Source organism: Nomia melanderi, chromosome 3, assembly GCF_051020985.1.
Source record: "Nomia melanderi isolate GNS246 chromosome 3, iyNomMela1, whole genome shotgun sequence".
Lineage (NCBI taxonomy): Eukaryota > Metazoa > Arthropoda > Insecta > Hymenoptera > Halictidae > Nomia > Nomia melanderi.
In genome coordinates this window covers 5,187,828-5,201,129 of record NC_135001.1, presented here as the reverse complement: position 1 = coordinate 5,201,129, position 13,302 = coordinate 5,187,828, and the positions used below count along the sequence as shown (strand labels likewise).

General features: G+C 32.6%; 2 protein-coding genes across 2 annotated transcripts; one reads left to right on the top strand and one right to left on the bottom strand.

Annotated features, from left to right (window-relative positions):
- The first annotated feature begins 2,556 nt into the window (after positions 1–2,556).
- Hsc70-4 (heat shock protein cognate 4) lies at positions 2,557–6,098 on the top strand. The gene is made up of 3 exons (XM_031988856.2): positions 2,557–2,723; positions 2,840–3,053; positions 3,999–6,098. The coding sequence occupies exons 2-3, from the start codon at positions 2,849–2,851 to the stop codon at positions 5,762–5,764; spliced, it is 1,971 nt and encodes a 656-aa protein (XP_031844716.1). The 5' UTR covers positions 2,557–2,723; positions 2,840–2,848; the 3' UTR covers positions 5,765–6,098.
- A 452-nt stretch (positions 6,099–6,550) lies between these two features.
- Positions 6,551–11,513, bottom strand: LOC116432250 (E3 ubiquitin-protein ligase RNF10). The gene is made up of 12 exons (XM_031988842.2): positions 11,106–11,513; positions 9,626–9,801; positions 9,320–9,546; positions 9,155–9,245; positions 8,906–9,090; positions 8,629–8,821; positions 8,400–8,534; positions 8,100–8,322; positions 7,766–8,017; positions 7,513–7,687; positions 7,094–7,443; positions 6,551–6,884 (listed from the first exon to the last, which is right to left on the bottom strand). The coding sequence occupies exons 1-12, from the start codon at positions 11,173–11,175 to the stop codon at positions 6,799–6,801; spliced, it is 2,163 nt and encodes a 720-aa protein (XP_031844702.1). The 5' UTR covers positions 11,176–11,513; the 3' UTR covers positions 6,551–6,798.
- Between the last annotated feature and the right edge of the window lie 1,789 nt (positions 11,514–13,302).

Here is a 13,302-nt window from a genome sequence, read left to right as displayed (position 1 = left end):
CAGAGAATGTTTTATTTAAGATATTTTTATATAGCTCCGTAAGAAATGATATCTGCAATTTTATGACACTGGCAAGTCACACGAATCATTTAACAAGATCTTGCAATTACATCGTGACATGGCAATTCCTCGTATTTTTCCACTGATTTATAACACTCACAAAAAGGCCGACTGCTTCGTTATATCCAATAAATTCTGGACATAATAATTTAGTATAAGAAAAAACAATTCTGCGCGAATTATTTCGAATAAAAAATAAAAACATAAAATCCTTACAAAATTGGGAATTATTTTAAAGTGAACAATAAAAATATAAAATCCTTAAAAAAGTAGAAATTATTTTAATTTAAAAAATTATGCCTTTTATTTGACAGAGGAAGTGCAGGTACAGTCAAAGCAGAAGCAAGAGTTAACTTTAAATATGTATCTTCGTAGTTGCTCGTGGCTCTTAATTGAACGGAAATAACTGTTTCCAGCAATTGTTTCGCAGAATTATTCACGAATGTGATTACTCGAGTGGGGAGATTTATACATTAATAAATTCGCATTCTTATAACCTAAATTAAAGGAACTGGTGACACGTGTATGAAAACCCATTTTTTTCTTGTAACGGACGTAATTTACACATAGCCAAGATTTACGATGGGAGTATTGTAAAAACAGAGACACTAATGAATAACTTATTGTCGAGCAAAGAACACATGCACGAACACAGTCACGTATTGAACAGAATGCAAGTAGGCATGTGTATACAGACGTGTCTGGACTATGCTGAAACGCACTGGAAATTTCTGTAGAGCTAGCAAACTTTACTGCAACGCTTATCGTCATCGATTTTCTGCACCGTCTTTTGCTGCATTGACTACATTTTCTTTCTAATAACATTACTCGTATAATTCGATGGCATCAGTGAACAAAGGAGCATTGAAAATTATTATCCTGTCAAACCTACGAATTGTTTCCTGTTTTGAGGTTATAATAATATAACAAAGAAACAGAAAGAATAGAAAAATTAATATTTGCATAAAATCGTGAAATCTTTAAGAGTACATTTTTCGATCAATTCAATCTGTTAAATATTATTGATAATATTACGATTTATTTTATTTACACCGATTATAATTTGAATTGCAATTTACTCACCTGTGGAATTTTTCCATTAGCGCTGTTGTAACAAACTTGCAAAAAAATAGTAAATATTTGTTACTATGATATTTTGAGAATGAAATTTTTTAATTATCAACAATTTATTTTGTTATTAAAGGAGTACGCCAATTTGTAACTCTTTGTTAAAAATGAACGTAACAAACATATGTAGTGATTTGTAACTGTACAAATGTGTTGGAATTTGTTTTTAAAATTTATATGTGCGCGTGTACATGAAACATAATTTTTTACAGTAGAATATAATATTTTCAGATTTATAATTGAATCGAAGTAAATATATAATTAATTACAGTATCGAAGTAATTATTTCTGAGAGATGATATCACGAAAAATTTGAGATATTTTGAAGCTCCTCGAAAACTGTGCATGCACACATATAGGATTCGTACGTCACTATGTATATGCGTCCACGGAATATACATATGCGTCACTATACGTGACGTAAGGCAGCTTTCAAGAAATTGACAAACTTTTACTGGAACGATTAATTCGCTTATTAATATTCCATAGGTGCTGGGATAATTTATTCTAATATAGTGTAACATTAAACGAGTAACGTATGCGAAAAACTGTATATATTTAAATCTTATGCGTTTCATACTATAGTAACATTAAACTTCGGCTAATGAATTCAAGTTCATGGTTGAATCTTATCGATTCGAGATAAAGAAACATATATTTCACACACTGTATTTCACATATACATTAAACCAGTAGTATTATTTTAATACCTTTTATCCCTTCACGAAATAAATGTACACGTGCCGAAACTGCTGCATAGAAAATTCTATAAGGTAGCTATAAGGTTATAGATGTCAACGAAATGAAATGTCCTTGACTACATCGATTATAATCCGATGTAAATGTAACTACATACGTATATGTACAAATCATGTTTAACGTCTAGGATTATTGCGTTGCAAATACGTTCAACATTTCTTTCAAAGCATTAATTTCCTAAAACGATGAAATAATAATGCAGGATTTAAATTAATCAAACGTGACTTTTTGTTTATTACGTTCATTCGCAATAAGTAATAATTACATTCTTTATATTACAATATATTCATACTTGTACATCCAAATTTATTGTTAATATCTACTAGATATTTCTCCACATTTCTCGTGTTTTCTACTTCCGTGTCGTCTGCCATTCCAAGCGGAAGTCATTCTAAAAAATGATGTCTCAAAATTGTTAATCCTTGCAGCATACGTTAATGGAATTATAAATTAATTTTGGTTGCAATAAAAGAAAGGCAAATCTGAATATTTACAAGATCTAAAGTATATCTTATCCAGTCGATAATCACAGAGAATTTCAGTTTTGACATACGTAGTTCACAGCATATTACCAATGGCCATCTGAATTCGGTAAATACCGGCATCTGATTGGCTCCTCTAAGGGGCACGGGTGGGAAGAACATTCTAGAAGCGTCCTCTGGAGAAGTAATATATACGGAACCGCAGTGCAGTGTCTTCACTCACGTTGCGAATCGTCGAACGAAGAACTTCTTCGCTGTCCTGTAAAACGAATTTTTATAAGCGAATAAAGAAAGGTGTGTAGTCGTTGTACGCGTATAAATTGTAAAGTCTAGGATTCATAGATTCGAAAAGGAGAGTCTGCCGTTTCATTTTTGTTACGAGAAATTCAATTTATTCTCTGCATTTACAGAAAAGCAAAATGGCCAAAGCACCCGCAGTTGGTATTGATCTTGGTACCACCTATTCCTGTGTTGGCGTCTTTCAGCATGGGAAAGTCGAAATCATCGCCAACGATCAAGGAAACCGTACAACACCCAGCTACGTCGCCTTCACAGACACCGAGCGATTAATTGGAGATGCCGCCAAAAACCAAGTTGCTATGAACCCCAACAACACTATCTTCGGTAAATATACTTTGAATAAATTACGAACTTCACGTATAAAACGTGGACATTTTAAATTTGTTTTGCCTCAGATCTTTAACCATGAATGCAATTTTTCTTTTTTATTTAAGTAGTGTAAAATTTGGATAATTAGGCTTTGTATATTTTATTGAGAATTTTGTACGAATTTGTTTAGTACACGTGATAAAGTGGATGAATGAGATTTTTGTGGGTTCCATGGGAATGAAAAGTTAGTTCTAAATTTCACAGAATTTTTTTGATTATTTTTATTTAAGCTGGTTAAATTGATCTAAAATTTTGTGTTGGTGTATGTAACATTGCTAAGAATGAGATTATTTTGATCAGTGATATAGTATAATATCATATAATGCTGATTTTAAATAGATTATGAGAAATTTATAAGTAATTATAGAGTATTTTTATATTAATGTTGTAACAATAGGGTTTTTCACAATTCATATATAGTTTGAATGCATGTAAAAAGCAAAATGTTACGCAATAAAAAAGTAGTAATAAATTCTAGCAGTTTGAAATATTAAAAATAGGCGTGGATAAGATTTAACATGGAAATGGAATGGAAGGTCGATATATGTGTGTATATGTGTCAACCATATACATGTATGGTTAGTCTCATGGTCCCTAGAGGACGCCTGTTTAGTACCTTATTAGGTCATCGTCGGTAGTAGCGGGTAATTTCGAAATGATTTACCACATACTTAAAGTTTTTTGTTTACAAAGTGAAAATTACGTTAACTATAACTGTGCAAAATAATAGTAAAATCAAAACAAAATTAACAGTGGTTTTCTACTTCGAGATTACTGGAACTATAACGTTCGTGCAATTGTTCATATACTATTTTTTCGAAATGTATAATATTATTACTTATTCACAATAAAATGAATTTTTAATATGTATCACTTAATCCCGATTTCTTGTTTTTCCAGATGCCAAACGTCTTATTGGACGTAGGTTTGAAGATAGCACAGTTCAAGCTGACATGAAACACTGGCCCTTCACAGTTGTGAATGATGATGGCAAACCCAAGATTAAGGTACAGTACAAAGGAGAGATGAAGACTTTCTTCCCTGAAGAAGTGAGTTCAATGGTCTTGGTAAAGATGAAAGATACTGCTGAGGCATACCTTGGGAAGACCGTCAGCAATGCCGTGATCACTGTACCTGCTTACTTCAACGACTCGCAGCGTCAGGCAACCAAGGACGCTGGTACCATCTCTGGCTTGAACGTTTTACGTATCATCAACGAGCCTACCGCTGCCGCCATTGCATACGGGTTAGATAAAAAAACCACTGGCGAGCGCAACGTCCTAATTTTCGACCTCGGTGGTGGCACCTTTGATGTATCTATATTGACCATTGAAGATGGCATCTTTGAAGTCAAGTCCACTGCGGGAGACACTCACCTTGGTGGTGAAGATTTTGATAACCGTATGGTCAATCACTTCGTTCAGGAGTTCAAGCGTAAATACAAGAAAGACCTGACTACTAATAAGCGTGCCCTCCGTCGTCTTAGAACTTCTTGCGAGCGTGCTAAACGTACTCTGTCGTCATCTACTCAAGCAAGTATCGAAATTGATTCCCTCTATGAAGGAATTGATTTCTACACTTCAATCACGAGAGCTCGTTTTGAAGAGCTTTGCGCTGACCTCTTCAGAGGAACACTTGAACCGGTAGAGAAATCACTGCGAGACGCAAAGATGGACAAGGCTCAAATCCATGACATTGTTTTGGTTGGAGGATCCACCCGTATTCCTAAGATTCAGAAGCTGTTGCAAGATTTCTTCAATGGCAAGGAATTGAACAAATCCATCAACCCTGATGAGGCTGTGGCTTATGGAGCTGCAGTACAAGCTGCTATCCTACATGGCGATAAGTCTGAAGAAGTACAAGATTTACTGCTTCTTGACGTTACTCCCCTGTCTCTTGGTATTGAAACTGCTGGTGGTGTCATGACTGCTCTGATTAAGAGAAACACAACCATCCCAACGAAACAGACTCAAACTTTCACTACATATGCCGATAATCAACCTGGTGTACTCATCCAAGTCTACGAAGGAGAACGAGCGATGACAAAAGATAACAATCTGTTAGGAAAATTCGAACTCAGCGGAATTCCACCAGCGCCGCGAGGAGTTCCTCAAATCGAAGTCACCTTCGACATTGATGCTAACGGTATTCTGAACGTCTCTGCAGTAGATAAGTCTACTGGCAAAGAAAACAAAATCACCATCACCAACGATAAAGGCCGTCTTAGCAAGGAGGACATTGAAAGGATGGTCAACGAAGCAGAGAAATATCGTAATGAAGATGACAAACAAAAAGAACGTATTGCTGTTAAAAACAGTCTTGAGTCTTACTGCTTCAACATGAAGAGTACAGTGGAAGATGAGAACTTGAAGGATAAGATCAGCGCAAGTGACAAGCAGTTAGTATTAGATAAATGCAACGAGATCATCAAGTGGCTTGATGCCAATCAACTGGCTGACAAAGAAGAGTATGAACACAAGCAGAAGGAATTAGAAGCTATCTACAATCCTATTGTCACAAAATTGTACCAGGGTAGTGGTGGTGTACCAGGTGGAATGCCTGGTGGTATGGGAGGATTCCCAGGAGCAGGAGGAGCTGCCCCAGGTGCTGGTGGAGCTCCTACTGGCGGAGCAGGTAGTGGACCTACCATTGAAGAAGTCGATTAATTTTCTCACTTACCACTGCCCTCTACATGGTTCCGCGAAGGGAAAAAAAAGATCCAACGAATTTGAAGAACATAGAATCATTACAGCTGTGGTATTTTCGTTCCTCAGTATAATTTAGCTATGTTTGTTTTCATGTATACATTTGAGAACATTATATTTATTTATTTTATTTCTGTGAAACTGTAAAAATTATTAGATCTTTTTTACTATCGAATATGTAAGGAAAAGAAATATAATTTAATTGTACTTATTTAATAATCAGCATGAAAAGAAAGGTCTGTTAATTTTCTATGTTCGAAGAACTTCGTCAAAAAAATAAATCATATGAAATTTATTACATGACTACTATTTCCTTTCCTGTAACTTAATTAAACTTAAGTCAGATTTACGTAAAACTTCAACCATTTTTAGTAAAATTGTTCAATTTCTAATATGTAAACAGTAGGAACCGCAACTTGTCGCGAATGAAATTTGTAAAATCACAGGAAATTAATTAAGATAAAATATTTCATTCGTTTTGTGTTGAAGAATATATAAAATTTAAATAATATCTATATATATTCAATTGCATTTCTTTTATATATTTTGATGTCAGTAAAAAATGTTCCAGTTCGAAGTCATTGCCTTCCATTATTACCGTGTGTACCTACAAATTCCCTTATATTTTTCTTAACGAGTAGAAAAATGAGTAATTTTATTAAAGAACTATATAAAATGCAGTTATTATTACTCAGTTTCTTCTAGATCATATAAAATTATTTTATTAACACACAAGACATTAAGACCTTTTCGATGAAACAAAATTTTATTTGCAAGCACAACAGGATATTACAAAAAACATTAATCTGTAACCAATAATACACTGACGAAAATTGGACAGGCGTGCAATGCGACACCATTATACTGTGATAAGTATTAGTATACTTCAATGGTTTTCTAAAATATAATCAAAGATTCTAAAATATTGTAAATGAAAAATTATTGGGAAAATTTTTAAAATAAGAACAAAGTACAAGCATTATTACGGCAGGAAATTAAGATGTGGGTGCCATAGTAGTTGCAAACAGTACCGTCGACTTTCCTCTTTTCTTCTTTTTCCCTCCACCATCCTTTTTACCTCCTAAAATACGGATAAAAGTGAAATTCTATGTAGGTAATATTTATTATAGATAAATATATTTAGTCAAATATAATTAAAAACAGAACAACATTTTTGTTATTGGTTAAATTTCGTAGCTAAAAGCTCAATTATTCAAAATGAAATTTTAGGCATTATTTCATTTTTGTTTACGCACTACTACCTTAGAATTATAAAAGTGTAATACTTGCCTAATAACTTTGTTTGTTCCAAAGCCGCTGCCAAAGCATCGCCAAAGCTTTGACTGTGTGTTGGTGCCGCGGTGTACTCTTCTTCCTCGGTATGCCTTGAAATGGACTTAGCCGATACAATCGGAACTGATTTGTCGTGAGTAGAAGTTATAGAAGGCCATGCAACTGGAGATTTTAAGCGCGTGCCGGTATTCCGTAACATTTCCGCGAACGATGGTCCCTGTTCATGTGCGGTATTGTCGGCTTGTCTGTTATGAACAATTTCGTCGAATGTACTTAATGACGGACTGCTGGCCATGCTCGAAGTTTTTGTTGACTCCGGTGGTGATTGAACGCTTTCTTCTCTTTCTCTGTATAAACATTATTTGTTTATATCATCTCGACTTATTTCCATACTACAATATAGACAATATACATACTCAGCAAATAATAACTCCGGCTGCCATTCAGGAAAATGTCTTTGCGAATCAATGTGTACATTTGGCCTTGGATATTTTCCCATTCGCTTATTTTGCTCTTCAGTGATCTTTTTCTCTCTTTTTCTTTCCTCGCGTTCTCGTTGTTGTCTGCGTTTATGTCTCAGTGCCAATTGATCTGTAAAAATAATTTCAACAGTGATTATCTGTTTTCAAAATGTAAAATAACTTTTTGGTCTGTACTAAAGAAAACTACCATGAAACGACGTAAGAACTTCTTCTGATACAATTGGTGGTTTCAAGTCGATTTCTGCTACTTCGAATTGGCAAGTAAGTGGCAAGTGACACAAATATCTCAATCTACGCCTTAGATCTTCGGTAAGACTTCCTCCTTCTTTCTCCAAGAGTTTTCCTTTTATCATATGAGGAGAATTCTCAAGACTACCATATTGCCGTTCCAGCATTTTTACATTCATCGCATGAAGATACAAATGTTGCCCATCATCCGCTACAAATGAACACTTTTAAATAAATTGATTATAACAATAAAAAGAAAAGTATGAACAGAAAGTATGTCGTGAATTAAAAACCTTGATAGAAGTAAAAGTATTTCTGTGTACTTGAAGTCGACTGAGGACTATTTAAATTTTCAAGTATTTTAGAAGATTCCTCATCATTATCTTTTATTTCGTTTTTATTTGCATCATTATTGACTTCATGGTTATCTAATTCTTGATGAAATAATTGCTGTTTTTCAACGACACTGTCTTGTTCTTGCGTTGCAGTTGCGTCCTCTTCTAATTTCGGTTTCATCTGTAACCGAGAAACATCATAAATATTGAAGATTATATTTTGGCACATTACGTTTCAAATAAGTATACTAATATTACCTCATGGAATAGTTCCTCTTCTCTTTTTGAAAGTTCATTAAGTGCTTGTTCAATGTAACAATTTTCTGGTGAATCAGGATTATCTAACATTTCCAATTTCAATTGAACACGTTCACTTTCGATAATATTCATCACCTGAACAATTTAATTTATTAGAACAATATAAAAAGTTGAAAGTAAAAGATTTAAAGATGGCGTATCTACATTTCCCAAAATTGTAAATACTTACGACATCTGTATTTGCAATTAGAAGTTTTGAATACACCTCTTTGCCAATAATCTCTGCAGCAGAGAAAAAATTTATTGGATTTTGAGTTGCAAACCCAACGGGCACAGCAAGTAATGATCCCTTTTCACGGCGCATTAAACGTAAAGTAACAATATCTCCTATGTTCAGCATGGTTTGTGTAATTTCTGTAACGCTAAAAGTGAACATAGAGTTTTTTAACGAGTTTATTTTGTGATTCTCTAAATATCTGTTGATTTTCAATTAATATTAAAATTACCTTTTTAAATCAGACTTCTGAATCAATTCATAACAAATGGGACATTTACGCCAAGATTTATCTGACAGTGATAAATAATGAAGAATGCAGGGCCAACAGTAAACATGACCACAGCGGGTCATTTTTCCAGCAACCGGTGTACATAAACAAATTGGACACGACAAGCTTTCAGGGCTATGAATTTTCTAAAATATAGGAAATACTTATTAATTTCGAACATTTTTTTTTTAAATTTAATCTATAACTTACAATTTGTTCTACTAGTTTCCAATCGACTAGAGTGTCAGGATCAGTCAGATATGATGAATAATTTCCATTGGCAGTTACAACAAATTGGCAGCTACAAGATAAATAATATTTAGCTTGTAAAGACATTAAGTTTATTACATTAGACATTAACTTATGTAACATTACCTGGCTTGTAAAAACTGTTCTTTGTTGTACTTATGTCGCTGGACTGGTGGAAGCCATCTATTGCTGTTGCGAGAATAACCCTTTGTAGATTTCCCATGACTCCATATACCTGAACCACCTTGCATTTCACGTGGTTCATAATGAAAATTCAGCAAGTGATTCAAATTCTGCTTTTTACTTCCATGGACCATTACTGAGCCATGCTCAGCTAATTCTGTTTGCACTACCTATAACAAAATATGAAGTTCAATTGAAGTCTCGCTCGCAAATTAGATATTAATAACTCATTTGAGTTTAAGAACAAACCTTGGTATCCTCCTTTGAACTGCCATGATATTGTCCTTTAGGTTTTGGTCTCTTATCAAAACTTTTTGCTTTCTGTACATTGCATTTCCTTGGCAGTTCATTCTTTGAAAAACTGCAGGATCCGGTTGGTTCACGTCTGCGTGAAGTCCTTGGGAAGAGCTTGTTATTTGTAACATCTACAAAATAAAAATGAAATTAAATTCTCTATAGTCATAAACATTCATAATCGGACATCAAAGTAACTAAACATATAATGGGTATAAAAACATAATAACAAGGAGGCTATACAAAGATTAAAACTTAATTGGATAAATGATTTAGAAAATCAAATATTAATAAGCTACATTTGAAAATGCAGTAATTGCATTAAAATTACATTTTTCTATACAAAATTCCAATATTTCAATAAATAACCATTCTCAACATGATATAAAATATTTTTTAATTCCTAACACATTTCTTCTAAGTAAAGCAATAAATAACCCAATCACAAATTTTGTAACTCTTTCATATTATATTTAAACATTTAAACAAAGATCTTATAAGTTCATTAGAGATTATACTATTAAATGTTACTTATATACATGGACAAGAACCTTGTTCTTTTATTAGACTTACCTTGTATTTATCACTTTAAATAAACTCACATTGTATTTTGCTTTAAATTAAGATTATGATTTAACTGTTCGCATGTATAAACATTTGTGTAATGTACACATAATACTTTTCTGCAAGGACACCAATATTCTTTCTGTCATTATGGAAATACATATTACATACAACAACCAATATGATACTAATAAGCTTTGTTACATAAATATTCTATATTATTTTAAAATAACTTTAATATAAATTCTATTAAACTTACATTAAACATCTTATAAAAAAATTTGTATCAAATCTGTTTATCTTTCAGTACGTGGAAATTATGAGTCATTTAGAAAGATAATGATTTCCACAATGTAAAAATAACAAACAAATAATAATATAAAAATTAGATTTAACTTATAGAAACATTATTTTCATTTTCATTAAATATCTCTAATAATAAATTACACGGTAAACTAATATAAATCAGTTTACTTTCGTTAACGAACTGAAATCTTATTCACTTTGTTTACAATCATTCATACGAATATATAAATTTAATAATACACCTTACAAAAAAGCAAATTAAAATCAGATTTCTTAATTCGTTAGGTACATGTACTAAGTACCTCTGCAAATAATTTACAAATCTTGTTTCAGCCTAATACGAAATAATTACGTTACCTTCTAATTGCAACAGTTAAAAATATCGATTTGCTTAACCTGTTACTATAACATTCCGTGGAAAGAAAATTTAATGGAATACCAGAATCTGAATAGCAATTAAGCCTTACGAAACAGAGTGTTTCCTTTTTATAACAGTACGTAGATAAGACGTCAGCAAAAAGATGACGTCGCTATCGAAGCGATCGACATTCACGTTACGACGCACCTTGAGTTTTCTTTGCATCAGTAGTACCCCCCTTGGTCGAGGATTGCGAAAATTTTGTGTTCTTTTCCATTTCCGGCACGAATTTGTTCGTGCTGGTTTCCAACGTAAATGAGGCTTTGGTCTCCTCCGTATGGAGAAACAGTATATTTCTGCAGGCCCTTCATCTTCTTCAATAAGCCATGTTTCTTCAGCGTCAAAGATGGAGAAAATATCCTCGAGATGCCGATAATCGACGCTCGATGAGACGGTGTTACGATTACCACGGACACGTTCTTAACAGAGCAAAAGCTCTGTCCTGTTTCTCGTCGCAAACGACGATAAGCCCGTCTCCTGGCTCTACGGCCGAAAGCGATCGCGATCTCGTCGCTATGATGGCGACGAAACTAATGACTTGCGCAACCGGAAGTGCAGCCAGCACATATCGACTACATTCGTCAAATGAACATTTCGAATATGCACTATTATTCTGTATATTATTATTTTATATAGTTTATCGAGATAAATTTAAATTGAACATAATATAAGAATTCCAATGTGCATAGCGATTGATAATTTTTTAACTAATATGGCGAATGGTTGACATTCAGTTGATTTCCCTCGTTCAAAATTTGATTAGAGATTAGAATAATCGGAAATACGAATACTTGATAACGTCTAAATAGAATTTTTAGAAATATAATTGATTATTGCTAATTATGGGAAAAGTGGAAATGTCAAAATTTAGTAGTAGAAGTAATGTTATTAAGGATAATGTTATTAATAAAAGGGGTGAGAATATTTTTTTCTTTAATTTTCTTTTTATAGACTAATCGAACAAAAGGAATATTTAATAAAATCAGTGTTTACTTAAGGTTCAATAAAGTTTTTGTATTTCGAATTATTTATTGGAAAACTAATATCATCTTGATTATTATTGAGAATGTTGTATGATAAGTGAATTTGCGAATTTCATTAAAAGATGGCGTAATGTTAGCGCGTGCGCATAAAGTATTAGAGGATTAGCTATATTGGTTTAGGCCATCTAACAGTCGAAGTAGGAACATGCATTATCATGTTTGATAAAAGAAATTTTATCAAATATTTATTTAGATAATGAAGATAAACATTTATTTAAACAATGAAATTTTTTCCTTCCATTTGAGATTTTTCTTCACTTGGTTATATTATAATTATAATTTTATCGATATTCATGAAATTTGTTGATATTCATTCACAAAATTGCAATTCCAGTTCCACATTTTTCGAACAGAATATACTTGAAAATATTATCTATAAAAATCAAAATTCAAAAGTGAATCAAAGTAAATTATTTAATATATCACTTTCGAGAAACTGCATTACCTAGAATACAATACATTCTTGGAATTAAAATGGCCGGACAACTATATTTAAAACGAACATCAAAGACAATTATTGTATTCTTTAAATTATGCAGCGTAAGATCACGAGGAAGTAGATTAAAGAAAATATAATAAAGACAATTAGAATAATGGGAAAATTTCTACGGTGAACAGCTATTATCAAACACCATAAAATACCATAAAAAGATACTCGAAGGAAGCTTTATAATGGTGCTTACAATCTATACTTTAAGGTGGAACAAAAAAACTAATTTCAATTAAGGTTAAAAAAAGCTTTATTCTAGATTGAGGAACTATGGTATCTTGAATGTACTCAATCTACATTATTTACATTTCTCATTTATTCTGTTGATTTTGTAAAAGTACCTGTGTCGTTTATATTGCGCATTAAACCATATAATTTACAATATTTATTTACAATGTTAGTAATTTTATAAAAGTATCCTCTTAGAGTTACTTTTCTGCACAACCACTTTGCAAAAGATTTGTCGTAATTCCTTCGTTAATAATAAGTCGTTAACACGTTGGATGCCACGGGGGTCACCGGTAACTTCAACCAAATCGAATTACTATAATTTCTTCAATTAAACGATGATTATTTGGAAACTTTTCTGTATTACTAGTAATACTACCTAATGCAGTGACATGCAACAAGATAAACCTGCAATAATAATAACGCATTTCAATTACATAATTTGATATTACATTATTTTCATTTTGTAAATTTTTGTCGGTAAAAACGTGCGGCACTCGACGTGTTAATTAGTACACCTTATTATAAAGATACTTCTGTTTTCTTTTTATTCTCTTGTTGCCTTTAGGTTTTATTTTTTTAC